Source organism: Aedes aegypti, chromosome 3 (assembly GCF_002204515.2).
Source record: "Aedes aegypti strain LVP_AGWG chromosome 3, AaegL5.0 Primary Assembly, whole genome shotgun sequence".
NCBI classification, from domain to species: domain Eukaryota; kingdom Metazoa; phylum Arthropoda; class Insecta; order Diptera; family Culicidae; genus Aedes; species Aedes aegypti.
In genome coordinates, this window is record NC_035109.1 from 390,885,485 (window position 1) to 390,906,883 (window position 21,399).

At 40.7% G+C, this 21,399-nt stretch overlaps 1 protein-coding gene and 1 long non-coding RNA gene across 2 annotated transcripts; one reads left to right on the top strand and one right to left on the bottom strand.

Moving 5' to 3' along the window:
• Window positions 1-10,304: 10,304 nt before the first annotated feature.
• LOC110679477 lies at window positions 10,305-10,952 on the bottom strand. Its single transcript, XR_002502517.1, has 2 exons — window positions 10,558-10,952; window positions 10,305-10,502 (listed from the first exon to the last, which is right to left on the bottom strand). It is a non-coding gene; the product is annotated as an uncharacterized LOC110679477 (long non-coding RNA).
• A 545-nt stretch (window positions 10,953-11,497) lies between these two features.
• LOC5571618 (glucose dehydrogenase [FAD, quinone]) lies at window positions 11,498-14,184 on the top strand. The gene is made up of 2 exons (XM_001659763.2): window positions 11,498-13,689; window positions 13,759-14,184. The coding sequence occupies exons 1-2, from the start codon at window positions 12,004-12,006 to the stop codon at window positions 13,957-13,959; spliced, it is 1,887 nt and encodes a 628-aa protein (XP_001659813.2). The 5' UTR covers window positions 11,498-12,003; the 3' UTR covers window positions 13,960-14,184.
• Window positions 14,185-21,399: the final 7,215 nt, after the last annotated feature.

The window sequence follows — 21,399 nt, forward strand, 5'->3', positions numbered from 1 at the left end:
CAAAGAACATCCTTTCTCAAATAGTAAGAGAAATAATATGACCATGAAACTATAAAATGCTAAATATCATTGAAAGATCATGTATCCAATAAAACATTGCAATTCGCGTTCATCACCTACAGGCTGTTCTTTGACCGATGAAAGGATCCTGTTTTGAAAGAAGTTTAAAAGAAGGGCACATTTCTTATTAAATTTATGACAGCTTCAAGATCAATGAAAGAGCAGACCAGCAAAAGCAAAGCTTTCAAAGAACATTATATTGCAAACAGGATTCACAGTTCTTAACAAAAATATAAATGGCTAGTTTATTTCTAGCAATAACCTAAAGGAACAGCCAATTTTAAAATGAAGGCAAAATTTTAAGTGAAATGGTTGCAACCGTAGTAGCTATGATGTCAATAATCACTATAACAACATAAAACCAAATAATAACCTTCCACGAAGAACATCTCTGAGCAAAACAATAGGGAGTGTTGTAAATTGCCAAACGCATTCGGGGGTTCCGTAATAATAATCCCGAAAATGAAACAATCGGAAATTGAGGTTTGGTTCCAATCCGGATAATTATAAATTTCCTGTGGAAATTTAATGATGTTAACCAAATTCATCTTTGTGTTCATTGTATAGTGTGACGTTTGCTTAACATAAGGTTCAATATGTCTGTCATTTATAGTTATTTATCATTTAAAGTTGTCTTAGTTCACTTACGTTTAGTCCCGATTTTGTGTCGGGACCAGTCTTTTCAGTCTATGAACCAGTCTTAAACTTAAAATGTTAAAACCAGTTCCAATACAGATCCTTTCGTAGTCTGTTCGCTAGCCGTACTATTAATCGTCGTAACCAAGGATGGAAATCTAGTGATCATGACAAAATAAATGATGCATCGCGGTTGTTCTTTATCCTGCGATCATAGCAACAACGATTAACCTTTTGTCGTCAAGTTATCATAACAAACTACGCTCCGCGAATAATGCATCATTCAGCATGTGTGCTAACGATCAAATGTTCGCCAACCGAAGTCATAATTTTTGGAAGATTTTAAAGCTTTTAATCCAAGATTCGACTCCTAGTATGCAATTCTTGATCCGGAAGTTTATCTGGCATTCATTTCATTTATTTAGTTAACATCTACACAGATAACACTGAATCAACAATTTCACGCCACAATACTCGGTTCGTGGCCGCATCTCTCCATCCTCGGTTCTGCCCCACGCTCGCCAAATCGATACGCACTTGATCCGCCCACCTAGCTTTCTGCGCTCCACGCCTTCTTGTACCAACCGGATCTGAAGCGAATACCATCTTTGCAGGGTTGCTGTCCGGCATTCTTGCAACATGCCCTGCCCATCGTATCCTTCCAGCTTTGGCCACCTTCTGGATACTGGGTTCGCCGTAGAGTTGGGCGAGCTCGTGGTTCATCCTTCGCCGCCACACACCGTTCTCCTGCACACCGCCAAAGATCGTCCTAAGCACCCGACGTTCGAAGACTCCAAGTGCTTGCAAGTCCTCCTCGAGCATCGTCCACGTTTCATGCCCGTAGAGGACTACCGGCCTTATGAGCGTTTTGTACATGGTACATTTGGTGCGGGCGTGAATCTTTTTTGACCGCAGTTTCTTCTGGAGGCCATAGTAGGCCCGACTTCCACTGATGATGCGCCTCCGTGTTTCACGGCTAACGTTATTGTCAGCCGTCAGCAAGGATCCAAGGTAGACGAACTCGTCGACCACCTCGAACGTATCCCCGTCTATCGTAACACTGCTACCTAGACGAGCCCTGTCGCGCTCGGCCCCACCAGCTAGCATGTACTTTGTCTTGGCCGCATTCACCACCAGTCCAACTTTTGCTGCCTCGCGTTTCAGGCGGGTGTACAGGTCTGCCACCTTTTCAAATGTTCGGCCGACGATGTCCATATCATCCGCGAAGCAAACAAATTGACTGGATCTCGTAAAAATCGTACCCCGGCTGTTAAGCCCGGCTCTCCGCATAACACCTTCTAGCGCAATATTGAACAACAGGCACGAAAGTCCATCACCTTGTCGTAGTCCCCGGTGGGATCCAAACGAACTGGAGTGTTCGCCTGAAACCTTCACACAATTTTGCACACCTTCCATCGTCGCTCTTATCAGTCTCGTGAGCTTCCCGGGAAAGCTGTTCTCGTCCATGATTTTCCATAGCTCTACGCGGTCGATACTGTCGTATGCCGCCTTGAAATCGATGAAAAGGTGATGCGTTGGGACCTGGTATTCACGACATTTTTGGAGGATTTGCCGTACAGTAAAGATCTGGTCCGTTGTCGATCGGCCGTCAACGAAGCCGGCTTGATAACTTCCCACGAACTCGTTTACTACAGGTGACAGACGACGGAAGATGATCTGGGATAATACTTTGTAGGCCGCATTTGGAATGGTGATCGCTCGAAAGTTCTCACAATCTAACTTGTCGCCTTTCTTGTAGATAGGGCAGATTACCCCTTCCTTCCACTCCTCCGGTAGCTGTTCTGTTTCCCAGATTGTGCCTATCAGCCGGTGCAGACAAATGGCCAGCCTTTCCGGACCCATCTTTATGAGTTCAGCTCCGATACCATCCTTACCAGCAGCTTTATTGTTCTTGAGCTGGTGAATGGCATCCTTAACCTCCCTCAAAGTGGGGGCTGGTTGGTTTCCATCTTCCGCAGTACTGACGAAGGCATTTCCTCCGTTGTCCCGTCCTTCATTGCCTGTGCTCTCAGCACCATTCAGGTGCTCGTCGAACTGCTGCTTCCACCTTTCGATCACCTCACGCTCGTCCGTCAGAATGCTCCCATCCTTATCCCTGCACATCTCGGCTCGCGGCACGAAGCCGTTGCGGGATGCGTTGAGCTTCTGATAGAACCTACGCGTTTCCTGAGACCGGCACAGCTGTTCCATCTCCTCGCACTCCGTCTCCTCCAGGCGGCGTTTTTTCTCCCGAAAGAGGCGGGTCTGCTGTTGCCGTTTCCGTTTATAGCGTTCCACGTTCTGCCGGGTCCCTTGCTGCAGCATGACCGCCCGCGCTGCATTCTTCTCCTTCAAAACCTCCTGGCACTCCTCGTCGAACCAATCGTTCCGTCGACTCCGTCCTACGTACCCGACGTTGCTCTCAGCTGCATCGTTGATGGCTGCTTTTACTGTTCTCCAGCAGTCCTCAAGAGGGGCTTCGTCCAGCTCACCCTCTTCCGGTAATGCAGCCTCGAGTTGCTGCGCGTATGCCGCTGCGACATCCGGTTGCTTGAGCCGCTCTAGGTCATACCGGGGCGGCCGTCGGTACCGTACGTTGTTAACGACGGAGAGTTTTGGGCGCAGTTTGACCATCACCAGATAGTGGTCAGAGTCGATGTTAGCGCCACGATAGGTCCTGACGTCGGTAATGTCGGAGAAGTGCCGACCATCAATCAGAACGTGGTCGATTTGCGATTCTGTCTGCTGTGGTGATCTCCAGGTGTATCGGTACGGAAGGCTGTGCTGGAAGTAGGTGCTACGAATGGCCATATTTTTGGAGGCGGCAAAATCAATTAGTCGTAGGCCGTTTTCGTTCGTCAGCCGGTGGGCGCTGAACTTTCCAATCGTCGGTCTGAATTCCTCCTCCTGGCCAACCTGAGCGTTTAGATCTCCTATGATGATTTTGACGTCGTGGCTTGGGCAGCTGTCGTACTCGCGTTCGAGCTGCGCGTAAAAAGCGTCTTTATCATCATCAGTGCTTCCGGAGTGAGGGTTGTGCACGTTTATTATGCTGAAGTTGAAGAACCGGCCTTTGATCCTCCACCACCACCCGATCACGCGCCTCTGCATATCACCCATCACTATAAAAGCTGTTCCCAGCTCATGTGTATTGCCGCAGCTCTGGTAGATGGTATGGTTACCTCTAAACGTTCGCACCATTGATCCCTTCCAACACACTTCCTGCAACGCTACGATGCCGAATCCACGGTCCTTCAGCACGTCGGCGAGTATGCGTGTGCTCCCGATGAAGTTGAGAGACTTACAGTTCCACGTACCGAGCTTCCAATCGCTAGTCCCTTTACGTCGCTGTGGTCTTCGCCGATTGTCCCGGTTCGTATTCTCTCGTTGATTATTCGTTGCTTGATTTTTTTACGGCTGGCTTGCAGGGCCTGACACCAACCCCCTAGATTTCCGGAGGACCATTCCCCTAAATGTTCGGAGGACCATAGTGCGCAGTTTAGCTTAGAGTCCTTCTCTGGCACTCGGACGATGATCAGCCGCCCCTGACATGGGGAACAGACGCTGTTGTGAGCCGCTCCTAACATGGAGTACAGACGCTCAAGGTTTGCAGAAGCAAAAGCAAAAGCAAACCCCCCCTTCCCTGTCAGCATACGACCAAAGTTCCCACCGGGGGTTGGTTACCCGATCTTCCCTAAGGTTACTCGTACCCCGGCCAGTACCGCGAGGAGGTAGGGATAGGAGTTGCTGGGCAAGAGGCTAAGGACCGCACAAAGGGGTCTATTTTATTCCTTCAGGTACGCGAGGTACCAATGGTACGCCATGCCCAGCCATTTACCAACCAAGTTTATCTGGCATGGTTTGGGCGAAAATTAATGCCGTGGATGTGATCCGATTAACGTTAATCGCAACATGTTCAGTGTTGATAGACTCACACTCAAAATCTCAATCAATACGCTCTCCCGTGAGAGCAAACTCATTAGAGATCTGATTCGCAAATCTCACGCATGAGATTTTGATGCAAAATCAACTCAATCAACTCAAACCGTAAAAAATGATTCAGTCGCAAAACCCGACAAAAACTCGTGAAACCCGAATGTTGTTGTTTACGTTAGAAAGGATTAACATAATTTTACCAGACTAACAAGAAATTATTGCCGTGTGTGAGTAAACTGTGGAAATACGAGACAATGAGTTAAAAAGGTGAGCCAACTCATCCATGATTTTTTGACTGCTGAGTTGCATGATTGACAACTCACACATGATAAATCTCAAGCGTGAGTTGTGAGAAATTGAGTTTTTCACAACACTGAACATGTTACAATATCCGACAAACGCTTGTCCCTTGACGAACAGTGCATCAGATGTTCCATATATCTTAACAAAGCGCGCGTAATGAGGTGTTGCAATCATGCTGTTGCAAGAACAACGGCCCTCTTCGACTAGTCAAATACTGTGTTGTTAGTCGCTAGAGACGATTTTTTTCCATAAAATCGCACTAGTATCGCACTCTCCTATAAAATCGCACTAGTATTAAGTATGACAATTAAATTTAAATCTGCATGATGAATGATGGTTATAATTTGCAATTTGAAGATAATTCAATAAATTCATTAGAAACGATTAATATTTGCACCTTCAAATTCACTATGACCAATGAATTCAATGCATAATGGATGGTTTAAAACAATATCCTACAACGGCCCATCAAACTGTCATTACAATGTGTTTCTATCGATAGGAAAACGTACCATGAAATGATCGATGGGAACGTACCATGAAAAGAATTCTCGGCAATCCTCCTAGGATAAATTTACGACTCGTGCTGTAAAAATCATCATTCTGCAACTTGTTCCATTAACTACTATTACCGTACTCCAACACTCTGTTCAAGTATGTAATATTATCATGAGCAGTCTTCAAAGATCATCATTGCTGCACAGATACTTTGAGAAGCATGCTTTGAAAAACTCAATGCTTCGCGAAGGATTCGCGCCTTTTGCATTTAATTGCTCACATGCTCATATGATCAAAAATAATGCATCATTGATTCTAATCATTTCAAAGCAAACAGAATTCTCTAAACCTCGGTTTCCCAGTCCCAATAAGCATAGAAAACACGCAGTGTAAAATAACGATTTTCAGTTCTTGGATTTTTCCGTAATGGAAATTTTCTTGACTTCCCAGGATATAGATGATTATCATGTCTGCAATACGCGAATGCGAAAAACGGTAATTTTGGCAAAATAGCTCTCGTTTAATTACTGTGTATTTAAGTGCTATTATACACAACACTAAGCAGATGAGTAGACTCTTTCCCAGTGTGGACGTAATCTCAAGAATAAAAGACGAAGGTGAAGAAGTTGATATACTCATCATGGGGGCAAAATAATATTTTCTTTAAGTAATATATTTTGTTTAAAGATTAGCTCTATCTACGAAAACAAAAATAGTTTGCTTCAAAATGTACGTTAAATATATTTTCGCTAGTAGATCTCATGTACGTCGCCAGTATTCGGCATGTAATGCAAGGTGAATATATCATGATATCGTTCAAGACAACGCCGAGGCATTTTATATGCTTATAAAATGACTTAAATAGGGAAACTTTCGATCAGTTTGTTCAATTTAGCATAAGAATAGAAGGGCGTAAAGCCTGTCCACGTTAAATTTCGGACACCCAAATAATGGCAGCAAAAAAAAGTTACTCATAATTCAACAAATACAATTGTTTATTTCAGAATAAAAGAGTTATATCTACAAAATAAACAGTTGGCAAGGATGTTAATCCTTCTTTCTGTAAAATTCTCGAACTTTCTGTGGTACACCCGCCATCCGTGTCCGAAATTTATCGTGGACAGGCTTTAATATCAGAACAATATTTTTCGTTATTTTTCGTTTGGTGGATCTTTCCTAGACTTTCCAAATGCATTTTTATTGTCACAAAACAAAAGATAAAACATTGTCAAGTAATGAATTACAGCCTGTTCTGAACGATGCAAGTGTTTGAACTCCGATAACGTGTACCGTTTTGTCTCAAATTCCGAACAGACTCATATTCCGAACACTCGGTTTTTGTATGGCGATTTGGTTGAAATGTTTCGCTGAAATATGTCATCAAATTACAAGGAAATGGCAGTCAATTGCAATTCTATTTTAGCGTCTCCAATATATTTTACACCGCGGGATTAGTGATGATTTTCTAGTTTAGGACCAAAAGAATAAGCTCAGATACATTCATTTGCGAAATTATTCAATTTAATATGATTTATTCGTACTGTTCGGAATTTGAGTCAAGGTGTTCGGAATATGAGACAGAATGAACACAGTGTTCGGGATTTGAATCAAAATGGTGTTCTATACTTTTACATAAAAACAATACTAAACAAGTTTGAATAAACTTTTTTATCGTTACACCCAAAAACTAACAGTTAGACTTTGCGAACAAATTAAAATTTTCACGAATATCAGCTAATTTATGCCAACCAGATGCATTTGAAGTCAATGTTGACCTTAAGTGTTCGGAATATGAGTCAAAACGGTACATTTAAAACGATCCATACCGTCAACAGCGTTACAGAGGTGGTGCTGATTACAGCCAGATAAAGAGATTGCATTAACGCATTTTTAAGACATTGGGGCAACTTCAACAGATACTCAACAACAGCTTGAGTACTTACAGCAACAAAACTAGACGACTTGTATTCAGAATAGAAGATTTTTGTTTTTTAAAGAATCAATCTGTACACACAAGATTGTTTAGGCGGCATCCACAAATTACGTAACGCTCTAGGGGGAGGGGGGAGTAGGCTTAAGCGTTACGGCTCATACAAAAATTTGAAATTTTTCATACAAAAAGCGTTACGGAGGGGGGAGGGGGTCAAAAATTTCCAATTTTAGCGTTACGTAATAAATGGATGCCGCCTTACCATTTAGAGAAGAAATTTCACTTGTTAACTACTGACGCGCACTTTGTGAAGTCGCAATGAAAAGAAAACAGTGTTGGTTGCTAGGCCTACCAACACTGTTATCCTCATGCAGCGTAATCTGCCTGGTAGAAGGAGTCGCAAAGATTTACATAAATGATGTATTTTCACTGAAATGATAGGAGAAAATCAAAACCTCGTTGGATTGGAAAATAAGGATCGTGCATTCTCTTTCTCCTTGTTTTATGAATCAAAGCAACGCAAAGCAAAGAAAATTTTGAAGATTGATCATGAGCACTTACACAGCTGCTAACTGAAAGCTAGCTTTGCCAATTGATTTGAATTTTTGCATAAGACGTCGTGTGAGAAATACGAAGATACTCTGTGTCCTAGAAACTCGATAATTTCAAATTCTAAATAATTCTAATCTGTCCGATTCTTAGCGTAATCTTATTGCGCGATTAGCTGCTATGGCTTCCTCAACAGTATTAAATATCTAATGCATTAAAATTCACACAACAATATTCCACAATTATCAATCTCAATACAATATGCTTTCGGAGTAATGGCGTTCAGGGTAGTGACCTATTCGGAGTAATGGCGTTCGGAGTAATGGCGTTTGGTGTAGTGGCATTCGGTGTAGTGTCAAAGAGTCTTCATGCACACTAGCGCCGCCTGGTGGCAGAATTCCTTATCTAAACAAACATCGCATGTCAGCCTTCAAGCTACTTAACAACTTTGCCGTAAACACCAACCTTCCAAATCATTAAAATCTAGAGATATCACATATTCCAAACTTACATTCTTATCCCTTAAAAGTTCTCATAGTTCAAGTTCGAAAGTACTGAGCTATTTTTTAACCTATACGAGATATTCAGCAAATTGCTTAAATCCCATAAGCATTGAAAATATGTACCGTTTTGATTCATATTACGGACACTTAAGGCCTCAGTGAAGTATAACTCAAAATAGAGCAAACAAAATAAATCGTTCTGTATGATTCCTCAGCGTAATCGAGCGTCAGAAACCCTTAACTTTCGAATGATGGGTGAAGAATACGCTTCCGCAACTTGAATAATTTAAAATAAAACAAAATGTTTGGCCTTTTTATGATTCTTATTCCGGACGCTCCCTCAATTTTGCTTCATATTCCGGACACTTCGATTCGAATCCCGGACAGCTCATTAAAATCATAGAAAAGTCAAATAATGAACAGAAATAGTCAAACCACTAAAGAGACGTCTAAGGCAGATGGGCATTATAAATTTGCATTCATATTAATGGAAAAAGCTTATTAAAGCGAGCTTTTAAAGTGAGAACTTTTGAACGGCAAAAAATGAAACATTTCGTATGAAATGTTTCCCATACAGAGAAGAAGTAAGAAAGAAAGTAGAGTGTCCGGAATTTGAAGCTGTCCGTAATATGAATCAAAACGGTATTTGCATTCTCGCTAGCGCCATTTAACGGTTGAATTTCTATTTATATAAGTCACCAGAAGGTATCCCTTGATCTCCTAAACAACTTTGTTGAAGATGGTTGTTCTATAATGAATCAAAGCTTTTTCAACGATTATTAAACCATTATGCCTTGCACTTTGCAGGTGAACGACACAAAAGATCTGCTTAAGGTACAGACAAATCGAGGCCACACAAATCTAAAACCCAAAAATGGTCTGAGCTAAACATTTTATCGTAGGCTAGGTACTATCGGTGAGAAAGCAATTTTTGATCGACAATTTTTTTTACAGAATTTTGCATTTGGTTTTTCTTCGTACCATTTGATCTTATAACGTTAACTAATTTAACCGATGAACGCTATAGTGAAAACCTTTTCGTATGACAAACGCTTCATAAGTATTTGCAAACTTTCAAAATAAATTTCATAAACTATTGACATGCTAAGGAGGAGAAGGAAGGCGAGATGCCTGAATTATAAATAGTTGCAAAATGTAGAACTGGATCAATGGTAGAGGCAGTGTCGGACATGTCGCAGGCCTGAGATCCATTCCCGTCTTTTTTTTAATCTGTTCGGAACATAAACCACTGCGACCAATATTTGATCTTTTGTAGTATATCCCGTGTCCTTTGTTTAGTGCATGTCATGTTACCTTATCACTATTGAGAAGTTATAAAGTATTCGGTTTTCTTACAGTTGTAATTCCTAACTTGATAGCAGAAAAGGATTCTAATTGAAAGGTTGCGCTGTTTATGCCCTTTGAAGAATGTGGTGGGTACACTCTCCACAGGCGCGCCACTTTATCAGTCAATGTTTAATGTTCCTTTGGTTACTATAATATCCTGTTCTCTTCGTTTGAAGCTGTTAGGACTAAGGTTCACTGGTAGACCTTTACCCCATAACGCGCCACGAAAATGTGATCTACCCGCGTTATGGGTAAACTCCCGTCTTGGTCAGGTAGGAGTTTTTCAGCTATTGTGATATTCTAAAAATATTAAAAAAAAAACTCTAAAAACACTATTTTTATGGTGAAGCAGGTAAGGAAGATATAGGAGATTGGACTTTTAAACTTTTATGAATTTTGAACCGCCCTACTAGTCCAGCTTCTATGAGATGGGTTGGAGACTTCTATCCAAGTGGACAATATTTTCGTTCAAAATCAATGATATTGAATTTTCATGATTTTTTCTTGTGATAACAATATCAAAAAAAAAAATTTCAGGTAGATTCTTGATTGTGACTTAGAAATGCAAGTCTTCTTCATTTTTATTCACAATTATGTATTTCTGTTTGCACTGATTTTTATTATACTTCAATCCTTAAGAATGCGCTGCGATATGAGCCGAACTCTTTCATTCCATTAGTCTCAAATTGAACCTCACAGACTGCTGCACCCGACAAAGAAAACATTGCACTTTCCTTTTCCTGAAAGAATAAATAACTTGTTATCACGCAAATTTGCTGTTATTGAAAGACTTACATCGTTGATGGTGAATCTGAACATCCACACCTACGATCGTCAGAACCTTCTCTTTCCTTGTTCCGAATGCTTTTTGGGTTATTTTCTCCATCCTGATTTTTGCTCATACAACCGGATGATTCTTGTCCAAAAACACTTTTCGAATTAACTTCATCACAAAACGTCCTATTTTCACCAGAAACTATTCGATTCGACACCTCTTCAAAAGTAGTGTCCACTCGATGAAACTCCTCGGAAGGACCGGAGAGGCACACGAAAATAATCAGATGCAGTAAAAGTTGCAGCTCCATTCTGCCAGTTTGCAGCAAGATCTAATCGTAAATGTGAAGCACCGTGATAGTGCAGTTTAGCTTAATGGATTTATGAATAAAATAAATGCCGGAACCGCACAGCACTAGGGGAGCCATCATTCTGAGTTCCTTAGTTGATCGTTGTGTAGCAGCTGCAGCAATTTAAGCTTGTACCATCATAGACGAACTTATAATTTATCATTGTTTAATTGATTCTTTGTGACTGGTTAACTCAGTGATCCAAGTAATCAACAATGAATGATGGAAAATTTTATTACATGCGAAAGTTTGTTTCTTAAAGCTTGATTCCTAATGACATCTGAAGGAACGAAGATTGTTGAACCAAAAGCGAGAAAAGTTGTTGATCTTGTTCAACAAACAATTTACATACTTAAATTAATGCTAACGAAGAATATGTATTTCAGCAAAGAGCACATCTGGTGATAAGACGCATAACTTTTCTTTTTTGAAGAGTGGGCCAAAAGTGGTATCTATGAATCAACTTTGCTTTTTACATGTACTTGCTTAGAAAAAAGTATTTTCATCGGAAGTATCATTAGAAGCCCAGTAGACCAGACATGCGGATGTGATAACATGCCTAACGGAATCAACCACCATAATATACCAGAAACAATATTTATTTGCTTTATCGTTCAATGCATCGCTGGTTCTGCGTCTCGAATCACTATTACATAGCATTGTGTTCTAATAGTAAATTAACCGCCATAGCACCTATCCAATCTAGATCCTCATTATCGCCGTTCAACAATGAGTTAAGTGATTAATTACGTTTGGCTCATCAATAATCGAAGTCATTATGAGCTCTTTAGTGTTCCAACTTCTTTGATGACGTAACAAACTCATTGCATTTGACAAAATCCACGAACATGGTTGCCTGATTAACCGTATATATCATATGCATGATCGCAGTTATACCCTAAAATTAACTGGTACGGCAATCAGGTACCAAACATGCGGATACAATCAGCTCTGAAGGCTAAGCCATACTAGACTAGAACCAAAAGCCGACTCGATGTTCTAGCCGGTGGCGTTGCGTGCGTTACACCTCCTAATTCTATCAAACAATAAACGCTCACACCTCTGAAGTTCTAGCAAACGATCAGTCAGTTACCGTTAGATCACCCCGCGGAACGGAATGAAGCTCAGCGTTTGGACTAGTCTCGTGTTGCTTGTTTGCCTTTCTGGACCATGTATTGCCACGGTTGTGCGAAAATTGACCCTTCTAGGTCCTTACGGAAATCATACACTCGGAGACTACGTTGATTTCAGCAGTGCGTGGGGATTGGACTATGGTAACCCCAATCCGAAAATTCGAAAATCTTACGACTTCATCGTCGTTGGAGCTGGACCGGCAGGCTGCTCTGTGGCGAACCATTTATCTGAAAACCCTGACGTGACAGTGCTTCTTCTTGAGCTTGGCAAAGCGGAAATCGCTCCAACCCAAGATATTCCTAGTGGATTTCTGTTTCAAACTGCAACGGATTACAACTTTGGGTACTTGAGTCAGCCGCAGACCAAAGGATGTCAAGGTCTCATCAACAAACAGTGCGCGTTTCATCACGGTCGTGGTCTTGGAGGTTCGACTATAATAAACAACATGATCTACACCAGAGGAAACTGGCGAGACTTTGATGGTTGGAATGCGTCGGGAAATCCTGGATGGAGCTACCGCGAAGTACTTCCCTATTTCATCAAGGCAGAGAATGCGAATCTGAGAGATTTCGGAAACAATGGCTTTCACGGGAAGGACGGTTATTTGTCGGTTGAAGATATACCCTATCGATCTCGTTTGGCATCAACCTTTATCCAAAGTGCTGAGATGGCTGGACTTCCTTACATTGATTACAACACTATGGATCAACTGGGATCTTCTTACATTCAATCGAATACTAAAAGAGGCATACGCTGGACTGCAGCTAGAGCTTTGTTGAATCCCATAAGAAATCGAAAAAATCTCCATGTATTAACTCGAGCTTGGGCCACAAAAGTGCTAATCGATAAATCAAAAGTTGCTTATGGCGTGGTATACACAAGGGATAAGAAAACATACACCGTGAAGGCCAAACGAGAAGTAATCCTCTCTGCTGGGGCATTTGGAAGCGCTAAGTTACTAATGCTGTCAGGAGTCGGTCCAAAAAGTCACCTCCAAGATCTTGGTATTGACGTTATCAAAGATCTGCCAGTTGGTGAAACTCTCTACGAACATCCAGGTGTCCTAGGTCCAGTATTTCTAGTCACTAAACCAATTGATAACAACATAAACTTCGAAAGCCTCATTACGCTTCCAAACATTATCAAATATTTATTTGGCCAAGGACCATTTACTTCAGCATTCACAGAAACAGTGGGATACGTCAAATCACCTGTTTCGCCATATCCCGACGATCCAGACTGGCCTGATCTGGAAATAATTTTATCGGCCCTTCAGATTGGAGATGACCCAACCACTGCTGGAAGAACCTATTTCAGAGTCAACGATGGAATACGAGAGTCGTATTTCCGACCTCTCTTCCATACCCGTGCCTTCATGTATCTGCCACTCCTTATGCATAGCAGATCAAAGGGATCGATCAAGTTGAAGTCCACCAATCCGTACGATCATCCACTGTTCAACTATACGTACTTTGATGATGATCGTGACCTGCAAGCGTTGGTGTATGCCATCAAGGAAGCAATCAGAATCACCGGCCAGAAGCCATTCATCGACATCGGAGTGGAACAGTACACGCGTAAGCTGCCCGGCTGCGAGGAGTTCGAGTTCAACAGTGATGATTACTGGCGCTGCTATGTACGAACCCTAACCGGCTCCTATTATCATTATGTGAGAAATAGATCATATTCGGGGTGAGATTTGGCGATCTTTCTTAATGTATATTTTGCATATTTTCAGGTGGGAACGTGCAAAATGGGACCGAAATCAGATCCATCGGCTGTTGTCGATGCACGGCTAAGGGTTTATGGAGTGGAGAAATTACGAGTCGTCGATATTGGAATTGTACCGCGGCCGCCTTCAGCTCATACAGCCGCAATGGCGTACATGATCGGAGACAAAGGATCAGACATGATCAAGGAGGACAATGATCTTGCATGATGGGAAAGCAACGGGACGTTGACCAGTGAAGAGTTACCTGTCTATTATATTTAAACGCTAGAATGAGCACCCCTACCAGATATTGTAAAATTATCTGCATCTTTTAAAAGTAGTTGTTCATTAAAACATTATTTCTCATCCTACAGCTTGGTCATGGACGTGGTTAAGACTGCTGGATGAAATCAAATCAAGCAAAAATAAACTCTTCAAATGGCTGGAATATTATTCGAAAAGTTTGACATACTTTCGTTAACCATATAACTCTACGCACATGATATGATTTATTTGAATAACAATCCAACATTTTACGAGGACCACTGACTGCCATTATTAATCACTTTTATTGGTGCTGGGTTGAATGCTTTGACTAAAAGATCGATCGCCAATCTTATTGATTGACAGTGAAACGACGCAAACTAGACATTGTTTGTTTTACAAAATAGGAGAAAAAAGTCCAATACGCATTGATGAGGTAAAATGGTAAAATCCTTCCTATGAGGTTTCAATTTTTATTTTTGTCATGTGAAGGTTAAGCTAAACCTCAAAATTTTAAGAGCACAAACCTGGACAAACATTCGAGAAGGGCCCAAGAGTACTTGAGCCTTTTTCCAGAAACGTTGTTGTTGAGCCCTTTTTAGCCCGCCCACGCAAACTAAGACCACTATTAGGAAGATTAGAGTTAGCTCTTTCTAAGAGTGGTATTGGTGAGCGTGAACAAGTTGAATTGGGCTCAACAGCGCCTTGCAAAGCCATTGTTTACCGATGCTTACTGTCTTCAGTATACAATTCCAAGAATTCAAAGCATTATAAAGTCAATAATGGCGCCGGCCACGTCCTTACGGTCATCGGGGAAGGGAAGTAATGTAAGTGTGACAGCTATTGTTACTCAAGACCGAGTATACCTCTGCATTTTCATGGTTGTCACGGGAAGGAATATTTGTTAGTGGGGAGGATTCAAATACTACACAATCTAGACTCACCTTGGTACGTGATACGATGTATGTAACCTTGATTAAAAAAGTTACTTATTGACATTGATAAAGACTGAATTTTGACACCACTGTTGATGAACGATTCAAAGAATTTGTAAATATAAAATTGGACATGTTTGACATTGTAGACACATGGATTTGATTGCGAAAATAATATGATGCATCAAACTTGAGTCAAAATAGTTCATTATTAGTCTGTGGAGAAAACGTCGACGCTTATTGTGCCAAACCATTCAAAGTTTGTTTTTCGCAATTTTAAAAATAGAGGAAAAGTTATATGTATTTTATTAAGTATTATGTAAATGACGAATTAGAGTATGCCGTCAGTCTAATCGACGAACCAATAATTGTTTTTGCATTCATACCGTTATCACGATCATTTAAAGAAGCATGATTCGAGCTCACCAATTGATAATCCATTGTCAACAGGTCTGCTAAAAATCAATTTCAGTTTCGCGGCCAACGCCCCAAAATCACACGGGCTAAATCAACAACCATAAGAAGGAACTATTCAATTCAATACACGTTAACCGAAATAATGTATACTTTAAGTAGCGCTATAAACGAACCGAACTGAAGAACGAACGACGCGATGAAAACTAACTAGCTCGCTTCTTACTTCTCGAGCCACTGGGAGCAAAAAAAAAAGCACCCTAGAGAACCAAACATCCGTTTGAGCTGAAGACTTGGATGGATGGATGGATGGATCTATTGATGGTTATGGTCTTTGAGGCTTTGCTGAAATAATATTTTTGCTTGCAGTTACTAAAGATTTCAAGAGAAATTCAAGAGAAGACTGCTTTTTATAGATAAATACGTAAAAAAATATACATTTTCGAGAGTTAAGACCATATATCTTTCCACTTACTTATTTTCCTTGATGGAAATTATTCATATAATCATTATGGCTTAGAATCATTTCAATGTGCTTACTGTATCAATTGTTTTGACAAATTTGTATTTGTTATAACAAAAAATCAATATTTGGAAAATCGACCGAAAGTTGTTCTTAGAAAAACTTTTTTATTAAAAATTTCTCCATCAAGAAACTTTGTCTCAAACATCTGTTTACTATCAATATTCTATGATGAAAATTGAAAAAAAAAAATTAAAATGGGGTTTTGTGTAATTTAAAATTTAAGTTTTAAGACGGGGTTGGTGGTTAATGGCTACCGCTTCTGCTCCATAAGCAGAAGGTCATGGGTTCAATCCCAGGCCCGTCCCTTTCCTCGTACTTGGTAGTTGTATATCCTCTCACATGCTTCTATCTTCCATTCTTAATCTATCACACTCAAGCTATTCGTTCATAGCAAACGCTAGAACCAGAGACGGAAAAGAAAGCTTAAAATAAGAAGATTGACTTTGTACGTTTATTATTTTAGTAGATTAGTGCCTTTGAAATCGTGAGTAGGGAGGCAAAAGCCGGTCATTATGCCTGCCATATTTGGATTCCGAGATGTGTCACCTTAAACTCATGGTTGACAGCAACAGTGCTTCTGAGTGTCATTTTATTAAATATAGCACTCTCTTATGAAATGACCGTCCTTCTGGCTGGCTGCTTAAGTAGATCTTGGACTTGTTGTAGGCAGAGGCGCGTCCACGTTGGAAACCGTGGGTAGGACAAACGGTGACATATATTTTGAGCACAACGAATCTAAGAAAAAAAAATAACCATGGACTGTAACTGGAAGGTTACTATATGAGAGGGGCTCAAACGCTAAGTGACAATTCGGTCGGATTTGAGTTGTGGAAGTTCTACTGTTTTCAAGCGATATTTTCGATATTTTCAGGTGATTTTCCGCTCAACAGAAAAAAATAACATAATTCTAAGAAGACTGGCTTGTTTTTGTTTTGACTCCCATGTAATTTGTATCGAATAAAAAATTGTTGAAAAATCTTCAAAGTATTTTTTTTTTTTCAAAACTATGTATTTTTACACTAACACTCCTTTGCTTCTAACCCCCTCATTTTCATGCCACTCGTTACCACAAGACTAATAGCTGTTTTTTACGGACAAGTCAATTCTTGGCCTATCTTGGTGCATGGGAAATTAAGTAATGGTATAGCCCAAGAATTCGCGACAAGTATTAATGTATGTTTTTTTCGAGACTTTCTCTAGGAATTTTATCAAAATCTATTCAGGTATTTGCTAAAATGTTCAAATATTATTCCCGGAAATTTTTGAAGAATTTCTTCTAGCGATCATTTCCCAAAGAATTTCTCCACGAATTTTGTTAGGGAATTTCTGCAACAATTTTGCATAGGATACCTCAAGCATTCAACCTGGATTTTCCCAATGAGAACAACAGAAATGTAATTTCTTTAAAGATTATTTCAGAAATTACCTGAATTTCTTTAATAATTTTCTAAGATTTTTTTCAAGAAGGTCCTAATTTCTCCAAGGTTCTATCCAGTGATTCATTGATCAAAACATCTTCTAAAATTCAATCAATAACTTTTACGGAAATTTCTGGAGATTAACATTATTTTTTAGTTTATGTATGGATTTATGTAAGTTTTCAACTAGAGATTTCTCTGAAGATACATGTATCAATTGCTCCATTCATTCTAAGATTTCAACAGAAATTCCTCCAGAAATTGTTAGAGATTTTTTCAAGTCAGACTTGAAGGTTTTTTTTCAGGAATTCTTCTAGAAATGTCTCAAGGAAATGCCAAGCAAATTTTTCTGAAAAATGAATCCGTGTGGTATTTTTGAATCCTAAAGTTTTCTCTGATAAAACTTGGGTAAGTCTCAAAGTCACTTTTCATGAGCAAAGATATCTGAAACAACTTTATACTATATAATATTTCATAAGATGATCGAATAAAATCAATTTTATTTCGGGACAGTATTTTGCTGGATTTTCTAAGGAAATTTCTCGTAAAACGGAATCTTTATAGAAATTTGTGTAGGAATGATCGGAGGAATAATTGGAAAAATTGCTGTAGTATAAATTGAATGAACTTTTGAAGATTGTATGGGAATTTTTTGGGAAACTTTTTAAGAAATGTTTGATTAAACTGCAGGAGTAATATTTGGATGAAAAGCTGAAACAATTCCTAGAAGAAATAAAAGATTCATTTGAAGAACCTCTTAAGGAATTTAGAATTTCTGGGAGGAAACATAAAATAATTAACATAAAACACTAACAGGCGGAGGAATTTTTGCAGGATTTCTTTTTTTTTTTCAAACAAACGGAAGAAATTCTATAGAAATCTTTGGAAGATCTCCTTGACTAACAACTAGAACTGGAAAGATAATAAATAATTTTATTTTTCAAGCTTTCTACTAAGCTTTTTTTTGGGGGGCCCAGATATCCGTAGCGGTAAACGCGCAGCTATTCAGCATGACCATGCTGAGGGTCGTGTGTTCGAATCCCGCTGGTCGAGGATCTTTTCGTAAAAGAAATTTTCTCGATTCCCAGGGCATAGAGTATCTTCGTACCTGCCACACGATATACACATGCAAAAATGGTCAATCGGCAAAGAAAGCTCTCAGTTAATAACTGTGGAAGTGCTCATAAGAACACTAATCTGAGATGCAGGCTTTGTCCCAGATGTGACGTAACGCCAGGTAGAAGAAGAAGAAGACTAAGCTTTTTTTGCCGAATCGTGGGTAGGACAATCCTTTGACTGTCCTACCCAAGTGTTTTTGTGCGTAGTACATGTCCTACCTGTCCTACCCACTTCCCGCGCCACTGGATGTAGGTATCTATGCTTGGGACCGGCTGGAAAGCAAGCAACCATTTCGAAAGAAGATCGCGCAGACCTGTAGATGCAGTTGACTGCAAACATTCTTCCAGCTAGACTTTTCAGGTGTTCCAGGTTGGGGGTTTACGTTGACCGTACCTGATATGCCACATTCTACTTTCCTATAGAAAGTATAGTTGGAATTACTGCACACCTCGGTGGTATGAGCGTCGTTGCTTATGTCGGTGGCGTACTTGTCGTTGCTCATCTGATGACATGCTGACGATGATACGGTCCACCGTAGATGACTTGATCGGCTGGAATAGCATAGTTTGATCGGGAACTCGTTCGACATCTCAGCTTTGGCGGATTATCCTAGCCATCAACTGTTGTTCGAGGCTTTCCACATGCTTTTGGAGAAACTCTGTCAGGGCCGACAGCGGGGTGTTCGATGAGATGGAAAAATTGACAACAGTCAGTAACGCTTGATGGCCTGTAGAAAATGTAAATTCACCACCTGTTCTAATGCATTAAGTTAAAATATTCTTCGTATTGTGCTAGTCAACTATGTGTTGAAGCGTGCTGACCGTTAATTGTACGTTTGGTTCCACTTGATCCACTGGGTTGATGGGCAGTGACTGCATGGTGAGTGTAATCGAACTATTCATGACATTATTCGCTGCTGGAATTTTCTTAGAAACAGTACCAAGTACAAAACATAGTGACCATGATCATGGGATTAGATCCCTCCGTTATCTAAACAGACCCTGAGAAAAGAAGCGGCTGTAGCCCACGCCAATCGGCTTCCGTGGCTTGACCTGAAGTCAGAAATCCAAGAATTGTTCCCCAGTAACAAAAGCACGAAGAACTTATGGATTATTCGCGGAGATTCTTTAATAATGTTATCATCCTTGTAGAACATTAAAATCTACATTGCTGTTGATATAGGACGAAGGTTTACACTGATGTTTGAGAGCTGTTTATTTATTGCTTCAAAGCTGAAAATATTGGTGAGCAGTTCATAAGGAGGTCATATTAAATATTTAAATTGTCATCTTACAATTCAGTGGACTTCTCAGTTGTTCTGTCCCAATATCAACGTTTCAGTATTTAGGCTATTCTGGCCTCTGTAACTAGAGAAATGATTATGCATCTAATCTGTATCAAAGGGATTCAGATCCCGCTTACTGAATAATGTGGTATACACTCTAATTGTCAAATTCACTTCGCGATTATTGGCTATTTAGGCTACCTATGGAAACATAGTATAAATGATATGTTGTATCGTTTTACACACTATTACCTACTTCTTAATCGAGAATCTATGGCCGTTCCCAAATAGTCTTCCAAATTCTAATAAATTGTAACAAGTTTTTCTTTAAGCTTCCTACTTGTTGGTTGTGTCACAAGATGCTTAGTCACCACGATGACAGTAATGTCAGTGGATCGTAGACTGGCGACCACCTTTACGTTGTCAAACTACGCCTTAAACCGAGTTGCCAGTTGGATTCTGGAGCGCCAACATCCTCCCCCCGATGGAACCCTCGGTTGAGGTTCCATGATCATCAGATACTTCCAAGACCGCAAGCTTGGAAGCAGGACGTCTTAGAATACCTCCTGCGGTCTGGACAATGGCTTGTCTCACAGCTCCATCCTCTGCGACTATGACTTCTAGAACACGTCCTCTAGTCCAGTTGTTTCGCTTAGTATCGTCGACGATTACAACTAGCTCTCCTGGTTCAATGTTTTTCGTTTTTCCGAACCACTTCGTACGTTTTGTAAGCGTTGGCAGATACTCGCGGATCCATCTTTTCCAAAATCTGTCGAGCTGTCCTTGTAGAATGGTCCAGGATCGCCGAAGATCTTGGGGGCCGCTGATTGGTTGGGCTGCTGGTTGTCGCACTCCCGATGAACTACCGAGCAGGAAGTGGTTAGGGGTGATCGCTTCTTGTTCCGACGAATCTAACGGTAAATATGTTAGAGGGCGTGAGTTCACTATTGATTCTGCCTCGATTAGTAGCGTTTGAAGCGCTTCGTCATCAAGTTTATCATTTCCATACGCAGAAGATATTGCCGATTTAACCGACCTCACCATACGCTCCCACGACCCCCCCATGTGGGGGGCCCCAGGAGGAATAAAGTGCCAAGCCGTTGTGGTGTTGGTGAATGTTGCTGCCAATCCAGCGTATATTTGTTCTCGAAGGATTCGTTCTGCCCCATGGAAATTCGTGGCGTTGTCACTGTAGATTTCAATAGGAGCCCCACGACGACTTACGAATCTGCGCAGACTCATGACGAACGCTTCGGTAGTCAAGCTATGTACGAGTTCAACATGAATCGCACGAACTGTTAGACATGTGTATAGCGCGACCCAGCGCTTAGCATGACTTCTGCCGACTTTCACGAGTATGGGACCGAAATAGTCGACCCCGGTATACGAGAATGGACGCGCGTATGGCGATAGCCGAGCTTCTGGAAGTGGGGCCATTTGTGGATGTATTGGTCGCGCCCGTTTGATTCTACACAGCTGACAGTGATTAACCACGCTTCTTACCTCTCTTCGCAATTGGGGTATGTAGAACCTTTGACGCACCTCGTTTACAACGGTTTCGTTATTACCGTGCTGAAATTTCCTATGCACGTCTTCAATTATTAGCTTGGTGATGTAGTGCTTCCTAGGAAGGATTATCGGATGTTTTAGTCCGTATGGTACACGTTTAGCTGCTCCAATTCGTCCATCGACTCGTAGTACGCCTTG

What these genes read in the sequence shown, in the direction of transcription:
- LOC5571618 (XM_001659763.2), top strand. Translation starts at nt 12,004, where the DNA reads ATGAAGCTCAGCGTTTGGACTAGTCTCGTGTTGCTTGTTTGCCTTTCT. An exon ending in CCGGCTCCTATTATCATTAT is followed by an intron (nt 13,690 to 13,758) that starts GTGAGAAATAGA and finishes GCATATTTTCAG; the next exon opens with GTGGGAACGTGCAAAATGGG.